This window comes from Spea bombifrons, chromosome 3 (assembly GCF_027358695.1).
Source record: "Spea bombifrons isolate aSpeBom1 chromosome 3, aSpeBom1.2.pri, whole genome shotgun sequence".
Taxonomy (NCBI): Eukaryota; Metazoa; Chordata; class Amphibia; order Anura; family Pelobatidae; genus Spea; species Spea bombifrons.
Window position 1 is genome coordinate 104,939,295 of NC_071089.1, and position 11,273 is coordinate 104,950,567.

At 35.4% G+C, this 11,273-nt stretch overlaps 1 protein-coding gene across 2 annotated transcripts; it reads right to left on the reverse strand.

Moving 5' to 3' along the window:
* Positions 1–327: 327 nt before the first annotated feature.
* Positions 328–8,634, reverse strand: CLDN18 (claudin 18). Of its 2 annotated transcripts, none has more exons than XM_053459390.1 (5): positions 8,338–8,634; positions 2,753–2,917; positions 2,012–2,150; positions 1,755–1,865; positions 328–756 (listed from the first exon to the last, which is right to left on the reverse strand). In XM_053459390.1, the coding sequence occupies exons 1-5, from the start codon at positions 8,555–8,557 to the stop codon at positions 609–611; spliced, it is 783 nt and encodes a 260-aa protein (XP_053315365.1). In that variant the 5' UTR covers positions 8,558–8,634; the 3' UTR covers positions 328–608. The 2 variants fall into 2 exon arrangements, with proteins under 2 accessions (XP_053315365.1, XP_053315366.1); XM_053459391.1 differs by lacking the exon at positions 8,338–8,634 and adding an exon at positions 4,559–4,840.
* Positions 8,635–11,273: the final 2,639 nt, after the last annotated feature.

Consider the following 11,273-nt stretch of genomic DNA (forward strand, 5'->3'; position numbering starts at 1 on the left):
TATTTCTAAAATTGTGTGATTCTGCATGTCAATTACCAATTAAACATGGACTCACAATGTCTTCTCTGTGGAATTACCATATAATTTGCATATATCAAACTTAAAGTAACAAAAACAAAACAACAACAACAACAAAAGTTCTAAGAACATCATGTGTCAATCATGTTCATGAAATCTGTTCATTGTACTAACTTGCTCTTTGGAATATTTAAAATGTTTTTTAAAAAAAGCCTCACAAAGCTCAAGGAATATTTGTCAGTCTAAATAGAGGAATTTTTTTATAGGACAATTGCATCTTGATGCCTTCTTGTTAGTGATGATGTATGGTTTAGTTCTTATGGATATTTTTGTAATAAATAGAAATGTTACAAAGACCGAAGGACTGAAATTATTTTAGGGTTTGGGTGCTCAGTATAAGCTATTCTGAAAGTGAAAAGTAAGTATCACATTTACTAAGCTATGATAAGGCACAAGACTGTTGTCAAGCTGTTGTGAAGCACTAAAATATATCTTATTGTCTTACACGCTGGGTACAGAAGGCTCTTTATCTTACATTCCACAGAACAACACTCTGCCATGACAGATAAATGGTCGATCCCTTGCAGGGGTTACACATAATCATATTTTGAAGGGTAGCTTTTTCCATCTTCACTGCGTCGAGACTCATTGTAAATAGATTTCTTGCTCTTGTCTTCATAGACAGATGTCTTGTACCCTGGGCTTTTTGCAGATACGTGATAGGAAACAGCCTTGTAACTACAGAAACAAATTACACATTCATTAGGTGCATAGTCTCTGAACCGTATTTAATCAAGGGGAAATATAACTTGCCATTAGCATTGTTGAAGACATAAAGTATATATTTTATTTTATTCAATCATATTGTAGCTCCTACATGGCCTCCTCAGGATGCACTGAGGCTGCGAGCTGGGATATGACATCACATATGTGTATCACAAAGGGGTAAGGTACAGTAGGTGCTACATCATGATCCTGGCCCCACCCACCATCCTCCTGCCTAGCGCTAACCATGCGTTAATTGCCCTATTGGAGGGAATGCTATCCGGTGTAACTCCACAGTATAAAATAACACAATTAAACCAGAAATGTAAACTCTGTTTGGAACTGCTATGAAAGTGATTGTGTTTTTGTTGGCAAAATATAAAATATCCTATACTTATTTGATAACCATTTTAAGGGGGGCTGTCCCTTTTAAAACTTCTACAATCTAAATTTGAAGTTAAAACTAAATATGTTGTTTGTACTTTTCAATCAGTGTAATCGGTTGACCTAAGATCTGTTGCAAAAGGTTGTCTTGTCAACCAAAGGCTGGTTTCTAACTCTAAATCTAAATCTGCTTATTTGGGTCTGCGAACACTGCCACAGTATGTATGTTTATTAAGTGTGCTGAATTGTAAAGTGTGGATCTATGCTAAAGGAAAATATTAAGTATGTTTTATATGTTGGGTTATTAACTAAATTAAATAAGTTAAATACAATAACCCAGCCTCGGCATAAATAAATATAAATAATATAAATGTATAAATATAGAGGCAGCATTACAGTATAGAAAAGGCCATATAGGAAACAGTAGATTTAAATTACACCAGCTGAGGGTAAAATAAATGTATTTATCTGTTTGGTTATATGTAATAGTTTTTCCAGTATACAGTACCATGTTGTAACATAAGCAGCTCCTTAAATTGGTCGTATAGTAGCAACATCAATGCCTGCACATATGTATGGAAACTTACTTTGTTTCTTCAGGCATAAGTCCTCGGCAAGCTATACACATCATGACACCACCGATTAACGTCAGACCACCAGCAACCCATCCAACAAACAGTGCTGAGCCAAATGTGTATCTGCCATCAAGGAACAAACATATGGATATGTTATTGGACAAAATTACTTGACAAGAACAGGGCATGAAAAAACATTTGTTGTGGATTTAAGATTCACAAAAAGTTGTTATTTAGATAAAATAGGAATTCAACCATAAAGACATTACCGTGTTTGGAGAGTTTGCATGCCCCCCATTCCTCCCATTCCACTGATGGCGCCACCGGTGTACATGTTAGCTGTGGTCATCCAGAAGTTTGTCACCAACATGTTTGCGAATACAGACACTCCGATGATTGCACACAAGCCTATAGACAAAGCATTAGGAAGGTATGAGTGGATATGTTTACATGGCCCTTTTAAAAAATGTGTATTTAGCTAAACATTATTGAAATTAATGAAACAAACCCTGTGGTTTAACTAAGAAACTTAGAAATGGCCCATAGGCTAAATATAATGTAGTATATTCACTAAGAGGGAGAATTGGTAGGAGGGATGTGGTTTTAACTCCCTCACTTTTTTTTTTATTATGAAAACGATATACCGTAAATCACAACCCTCCTGCAAACCCTCCCTTTAGTGAATGGATTCATTGTTGACAACTATCTATGCAGAGCAAGTAGTCATTTTACAGGTCAAGTTGGCTTTACCTGCCGATTTCGGTGCTAGCTTGGGGGAAAAAACCTGCTTTTTGAATACTAATAATTTCAGCTTCAAACACCAGTTACAATGGTTTGCAATTGAGCATTTGATTTTAATTTCATTCTAGTTGGAGAAATATATTATTTGGCTAGATGATGTTTTAAATGACATATGTTTTATGTAAATTAATGTGATTTATTTTCACTGTATCAGTACAATGTGTGTGTGGGATAAGAAGATGACCAATAAACAAAATAAAATCACCTACCTGCTACAATGAACATGATGCCAGAGGTCAATGTGATTTTGGCTTTGACAGCATCCTCCATGCTACCAATCCGAATACACTTAAGAGCAAAGACTGACACCAGTAAGCCGATGGCCCCCAGGACAATTCCTACAATCATCAAGGCTCTGACTGCTTGGAACATAGCTGAAAAATAAAGGTATTCGGGTTACTGGATAATTCCAAGCTCAATAGACAATTCCAGGCATAATGGACATTATTACTGGCATTCATATAATTGTAGTCTTCATACTGCCAGCATAAAAGTAAGACCACATCTACAAAAGCCTACTGAGTCTTTCTATAGTCAGTTTCGGTGGCTATTGCCAGGGAAAATAGTCTTAAAATGGGTTTATAATATAAGCATTCAGGACCTCAAAGGGTTTTGTTAGCTTAAGTAATTTGATTGTCTTACACTGAGACATTTTTTTGTCATATGAAATTATATATTTTGGTAAAGATAAGGTTTATCACCTAGATCAAGCCATTAAAAGTGCCATTGGCATGTCATGCGTAAATGAAGATTAAAGTATTCTTCAGAAATTCAGAAAACACATTCATGTAGTTTAGTTCCAAGCACATTGTTTTCAAATTTGAGTCCCATTATTCATTTCCAGGGTGTGGACAGCAAAGAAATTATGCATTAATAATAGGAACTAGATGATAAGGAATAGCACACCTGTACTGATGATAAGGCGTTCTGTTTTGTGGAACAAAGGCCTGGGTTAATTAAAGAAGTATTATTATTCTTTCCTGTTCCTTAACCCTTGCCTTGCAAATCACACTCATGTGTGTTAAACTGAATTTCAGGTTTAACCAATCAATGAAATTCCAATTTCACTCAAAAGTAAAATTAAAGAGCTGATTAATTTCCGATACAAGTCATAGATGTATCAAAATACATAAAAATCACACATTTTTTTCTCAAATGTTAATCAAAATACATGATAGTGAGTTTTTGTTTCTATGGGCACTTAGAATTCCTTTCTGATAACTCTTTAAAGTAAAGTAGTTGTACGTTTCACATCTAAAGTTAAGATGCCAATTCCACTGGACCACACCTTGAAGTACCGATATGATTATCAATGTAGATAACAGTTGATTAAGTTTAAAGCATGGATATTAAATGTAGTATATATATATATATATATATATATATAATATTATATAATATGTGACACCATATCAGAAACTGTACTGCTATATTTTTCCAAAAATTGTGAAAAAAATACCCAGGTACTTTGCTGGCAAATATGAAAAATACTCTTTGTTCAGTCTGACAAATGTAGTAAGTAAAATAACATGTTATTTCTCTGCACATTACTTCAAAATAAGTAATTCAATACAAAATATGACATCCAATCTACAGTACATCAGTAAGTAAGATAGTAAGATAGTACATCAGTAAGTAAAATCAGTAAGTAAGATAGATCTAGAATGACAGCAAGACAGATAATACATATAAAATACATATATTATACATATAATTATTATGTATTATTATTATTATTATTTATTTATTTATTTATTTATAAATTACCGACAGATTCCGCAGCGCTGTACAAGATGAAAATTATACACATAATGACAAGTACAATACAGCAATTGACATACAGATACAAGAGGAATGGAGGGCCCTGTTCCTGTAGGAACTAATAGCATAGTATATCAGTAACAGGAATGGATAGATAGATGGATAGATAGATAGATAGATAGATAGATAGATAGATAGATAGATAGATAGATAGATAAGTTTAATAAAAACAATTATGAAAAGCACTAGTTAACCTGGCAAGCCAAGGATTGTGAAGTATGGCCGGCACTCTGTGAATCCAGAACTCTGTCTTACACAGCTTCTCCATAGACCCTGATACTGGAATGTAGCTGTCACTGGGTTATCATAGAGGTCTTGTGTGCTCCACATGTCTAATCCAGTTGCTGCAATGATCCCAGCAAAACCCAGGGCCGAGATCACAAAGCCCATCGTTTGGCACATTGTAACCGACATGGCTGTGAGCTTCAAAAGATCCCTGCTTGCTCTGCCTGCTACTTCTGCTGTACTGGAGTCCCCTTCTCAAGGACAGCTATTGCCACCTCTTTCTTCCCTAGCTTTGTTTGCTCAATATGTTTTCATAAGATAGCTTGGTTTCGCCTTTATTGTGGGCAGTGTGTGGTCGAGTTTCACATGATATTTAAATGCACAACATAAAGGAGTTGGTAGTGGGGTAGGGATATGGTGATGTCATGACCACAAGTCTATGTCACCAATTTGCTCCACCACCCCAGTTTCGTTGGGTCTATTACTAAAATCTATGTGCTCATTATCATCTCGTGTTTTGATATAGATCCAAATATATATATATCAGAATACAAAATATAACCAATCAATGAACAACTATATTAATGTCATATATTTGCTCTTAGTCTAAAAGACCAACCTAGGACAGATTAACTTTATTCTGCATTACAAATGGGCAACAAGGCTTGACTAATATTGGAGTTGCAACAGAAGAAACATTGGGGATTTCACAAAATTTCTGCTTGGTAAATATATATATATATATAAATGTATAATCTACATTACAGTAGAATCCCAAACCCCAATATTAACCAGACAGGATCATTCCATGTAGAAACAATTCAGCACTTCAACAACTGACAATTGTGTTCCTTTTTTCCAAAAAAACATATATTACACCATTGGTATACAGCATCAAAAACTACATATTCTCCAACCATAGTACTGTAGTTTGGGGTAGCCGTATTAGTCCAGTGTATACGAATGCAAAAAAACAGAATGTTGCAGAATCTTGTAATACCTTTTTTATTGGACTAACAGTATTTAAAATAATAGACGAGCTTTCGGGAGTCCTCCCTTTGTCAAGTCAAAAGCATTTCTTTTGACTTGACAAAGGGAGGACTCCCGAAAGCTCGTCTATTATTTTAAATACTGTTAGTCCAATAAAAAAGGTATTACAAGATTCTGCAACATTCTGTTTTTTTGCATTCGTATTCTCCAACCACAAATCCAGCCAAAATCAGTTTCATCTACCCAAATAGTACAGCAAAGACTTAAAAAGAGACGAATAGCCATGCCAACACGTCAAAGAACATATCTCATCTGGTAGCCAGAGCATGGAGTATCAACTCATTATTTTTAATAATATAATATATAATATTGTCCGTTGTGAGCATTTAACTAGGAAATATTATAACTCAGAGCTCAATAAAAGTTTGCCCGTCCAACATATTGCCCTCCGGCTCCATTTTGATTTGCACAGTGCCTTCATGTCTCAAGTGGAATAAAAGGAAATACAGACAACAGTAAGGAAAGCAAGTGGGTCGCCATTTGTTAAACAAGAGCTGGCGGGGGATATGGGTGTGGGACTTGTGCATCCTCAACCTTTTATGTTATTTTTTTGTATGACATGGGTAAGGACCCCTAGACCAAGACATAGGTGAAAAGGGAACAGCCCTAGCAATATCCCTACATATTATTTTATTGGCTGCATCTTACGGCTCTCCCCTTTGTTCTGGCTTAACTCAAGTTTAACTTGACGGGTCATAACTACCCAATTCTCAGCTCAGTCTGAGTGCAGAGGAGTTGTGTAACGCCATTAACAATATAATGATTGAACACAAATAGGAAAATATTCCTAGACCAGAGGAATACACAGCAAGCAAAAATATCACTTCAAGCCAAAATGTTTTACGATAATGAAATTACTGGGGCCAGCATTTACCACATGCTGACAAGCATTCCATGTAAATTAGAATAATGTTATTATTTCTCTAAATATTTTGTGTATTCAGTACCGATCTTACTACATGTTCAAAGGAAATAATTAAATACAGCATTTAAACTGGCTTTCTAGCACACAGGCTCGTGCTTTCAGACAGAAATTATTGTTAAACATATGGTACGTCTGTGCTCAAGCCCCCAATCTTTATTTATAATGGGGGACCTTTCACTACTCCTACTGTTTTTCTAGATATGCACTCTTTCTATGGGGTACCCTTTTGTGTGTTTTGGGGATATTTCTTTTTAAGAGGTTTTTAACAGTATGTTTTACAACATACTGTCACCAAAATAGACTGACTCTAGACACCCCAAAAACTATCTAAGAATGGCAAATTAAGCTCACAGGGGACACTTTCCCTTCTTGCTTCTCAGCTAGAATATCTATAAATTTAGATTATTTTAGGATGGGGTTGGACTCTTATGGATATTACTGCACAACCTATTTTAGTTTTCTCTTGTTGTTTATTGGTCCTATTACTTTCATTTTTTCAGATATTTTTATTATTTTTGTATTTTTATTTTTTTGATGATTTGGGTTGGGTTTTTTCCTGAGGCTTCCATTCACCCTGAGTTTAAACACACTCTTCCACACACATCACTCTCGGTAATACATACAGATCTTTCAGCCCTACAGATTCAGTTTTTATAGGGACAGCCTGCATTTGTGACACATGACAAGTGTCCCCAGCAAAATTATGAAAAAGGCAACATTTTATTGGATTAAAGAATGATTCATGGGAAGGATTTGGGCATTCAACAGTATGAGGAATTATGTTTCTTTCAAAACTGTTAAATTCAGAGTAGGTAGAACAGCACCTTTAAACAAAAAGCTTGGTGCATCGTCTGTGAAGCATGTTGTATATGTGGCCCTTGATTTCCTCATCCCAACTTTAAAATTTTAAAATAAAGTTATAATTTATGACCTTCATTTTTGTTTTATTATCTTAAGCATTTTTATGGGTGTTTATATATTTAGTGATGAATGGTACATGCACATTACTCTGCTTAAACTGATCATTTTACTCTACATCCATATCTATAGAAAGGCATCACAACAATGTTTTGTAAAGATTTACAAAGACGTATTTATCGCTCTTGGAAGTGTCCAACCCTAGATTTGTATCTGGCACACAGTTCATATAATCGTATATAATACAATTTGATTATTTTAGGATCAACTATGAACAACCCAATAAACAATTGTATCAAAGTCATTTGGAGATACTATTAGACAACTGTGATACATGCCATGAGATCCACAGAAATTCAACAGTCAGAGTAATAGTGGTTGGTTGTAATTTGAGCTCCGTATCATATTAAAACCTATTTGCACATATATAAACATTATGCCTATAATGATCCATTATAGTGTTTAATCAGACTTGCAGTGTCTGCTGAAGTTTTTCCCTGCGTCTCAACCACCCTGATAAATATGTTATGGTATGATTACATTGTACATAGCTGGAAGTATTAGGCAAACCTCAGTAATCAAGGCATACTATACAGTACATGTGAGGTTCTACATTTTTTATAGTGATTGTTTGTTAATAGGAAGCAGTGGAATGGTCTAGCTTTTTGGATGATACTATTGCGTACTACGGTGAGAAGAATACTTTGAGAAGAAGTGACTTTTGAACAATAGTGTGATCTGGATCGTACGTCCTGTCAGCAATAGGGACCAATATTTTTTAGGCTAAAGGATCTTACAGTAAATTGCAAATGAACTTAGCATGACAAACATTGAATGAATTAAAATAATTCTCACCGGGTAACCCCAGAATGGTAAAATAGGACCGACATTCAGTGAATCCAGAACTCTCTTTCACGCAGGTCTGCCACAAGCCTTGGTAATTGAAAACAGCAGTCACAGGATTATTATAAAGGTCCTGGGTGCTCCATTGATTCATAGCGGTTGCTGCAGTTATACCAACCACTCCAATAGCTGAGATCAAGAATCCCAAGCATTGGCAGATAGTTACAGCCATGACACCTCTCTTTCTTTGCACAGAAGAGTTTGATTGTTGGAGAACAGCCTGCACATTGAGTATCCTAGCTGTTGGGATGCAGTATTTTTACTCTAGCAGCATTGTATACGTCATGTATTAAACAGGCAAGGAGCATATAGAAAGGTACCGCCCAAGGCCTAATCTCAATAGATAAGTGCAGCTTTCTGTACCAGGAGGCTTTTGTTCTAGTAAACTCAATGTGTTTACCCTGTAACCGGCCTTATTTCTCCACCCTACATATGACTAACAGCCAACCTGATAGTGGGCTGAGGGTGAGATGAATTTTACAAAACCAAGGTTCATGTTAGATGTGAGTGTTGATATTAGATAGCTTTAAACAAGCTGTAGCATGTGTAACAATGGGGAATATTATGCTTAGGATAGAAGGGTGATCAACCTCGAATGTGTCTATTTAAATTAGGAAACTGTATTTAACTCTACACTGATCATGGAGAAGATAGTGTCTTCTAGTATCTGTTGGATATTCATAGACCACAGAATTCTCCTCTTTAGAATCTATACATTCATATATAAGCCATTTTTGAAAGGGTATAAAGCAATGTTCTTGAATTTGAAGTAACTGAAACCATGACTCTCTTGCAGATTCCAACTGCCGTGAATAAATCCTCTTGACTTCACTATATGTTGTGAAGTTGCAACCCTAGTGAGCTGGACCAAGAGAAGCTTGGTTAGCTCTGCAAAATGCAAAGATAAGTCAGTGGGATATCTTTAGTCTTTTCGACTATTGAATTATGCTTTGTGAAGGATCAAACTTTCCCAGAATGGGCCCTTCATAATGCATAGTATGGTGAGGGAGTTAAAAAAACACATAACACAACATATCAAACTCCTGATATCTGTCTGTTTAGTGAATGACCCTGCCCTTCTGGTGAGTTTCTATGTTCATATACTGGCCTGTGGATTGGGGAATTTGCATCCGTAGCCTGCATCCCCTAATAATGGGGGCATTTCAAGATATGTCAATGTTTGTCCTATGCTAAAAATACTAATAACATCTAAATACATACCTTATTGTCATCTGTCCTGAAGGGTACCATTTTGAAAAACCTTGCACATAAGGCTGTGATCCACAACATAAGAGTCATGTGTGTTCCCAGAAAAAAAAAAAGTGGATCCCCAAATGAATAAAAAAACCTCTGGCTATGCTGGCTCAATAAAAGGTATCAACTACAACTGTATCAACTACAACTCCATTACCTCTGCCATTTTGCGGAACTACTCAAAGAAGCCAGAATAATGCAGACGGATTAGCGGAAAAGGGGAGGAGCAAAAATGCCTCTCTTTCTCTGCAAATCTCTGCAATACGGTGTGCTCTGGGGTGTTATTTATTTTTTTATTTATACAGTTATGTTTAGTAGGTACAGTATTAGTATTAAGTCTTATTTGTTAATAGAATTGTACATGTGGTTGCATTGAGTGTTAACTTGTCAGTAGTATACTACATGTGTGCAAGATGTTTATTTCAGCTTCCTGTGGTAAATAAAAATTCTAGACAAAGCTTTTGATGGTCTGGAATGTACAATACAAGTAAAAATGTACACTTGTAAGTTGTACTAAAACTCTGTGCATTCCACTGAATCACTTGGCAGAATTGTTTTCTACAGATTTTATTTTAACAGAGCTTTTGTAAACCCTTCATTGCCTTGGGTTTTTCCATATCCTAAATACTCAAACATTTTTAGCATATATTGGTTTAAGTTTAGTTATGTATTGTCATGTTTCATTTACATACACATTTTGAGTGGTATTTTAAAAACCTGTGCTAAAATAAAAAACAAAAACTATTTTTTGCAATTTCACTTCACAGGTCACAGATTCCTAGTACACAGTAGGTGCTATTGCTGAGCTTTGACTTAATTTATGTTTAACAACATTTCCCGATTAAATGAATATATCAAATGCATATTTTTTATGTTCCATCCCTTATATATAACCCTATATAGTATAATGGCTTAAGAGGTTTGGGGGTAATGAAGGTTTTTTAGAATTTTTACCTGCAGTGATAGGGCTATTTTGGGGCATTTTTTTCTGTTATGCCGTTTGGGGATCTCATTTACATGTTATGGAAGCCAGTGATGTCGCAGTGACATCACTAGGCTCTCTATAAAGTTTTTTTTCTTATTTTTGTTTTTTTTAAATTTTTTGGAAGCGGAAGAAACTTGACATACTATTGTGGTTAAGCAACTGAATTGCATCAATTGAATTGAATTGAATCAAGCTCAATGTTTCTTAATCAATAGCCTCTCTCCCAATGCCAGCTCCTGTGTTTGTACAATACTACCACTTCTTATTAAGTTATAACACTTTACAACTCAAAGCTACAGACCAAACATTTAATGTTTTTTTGTTCTGCCCATGTCCTTGGCAATGAAAACTTTGGACGTACACAATTGTAGGCAGGTAATTCACCACTCACCAAGAAAATGGGAGATATACCTTTTTTAACATCTCTGGCTGAAATATTACACTGTACATAGTATGTATTTATTATTACTTACTTTATTATTATTGTTAATGCTAGTAGTAGGTAAACTCTGACTGTACTTAATGTGGCGCACCTAGGTTTTTGAGTTGAAATGACTGGGTACCTGTAGATCATGTGACCATTATGATTTGTCTTCTGCACGAAAACCTACGTTCCATGTGAGGAAAACCAAACAGAACCGTATTTGCT

Bases quoted from the DNA above. Each gene is read 5' to 3' on its own strand.
- CLDN18 (XM_053459390.1), bottom strand. From the start codon at position 8,557: ATGGCTGTAACTATCTGCCAATGCTTGGGATTCTTGATCTCAGCTATT. The intron at 2,151-2,752 runs GTAGGTGATTTT...CTTTGTCTATAG, and splicing joins CATCATGTTCATTGTAGCAG to GCTTGTGTGCAATCATCGGA. The intron at 1,866-2,011 runs GTAATGTCTTTA...CCTTGATGGCAG, and splicing joins ATGCAAACTCTCCAAACACG to ATACACATTTGGCTCAGCAC.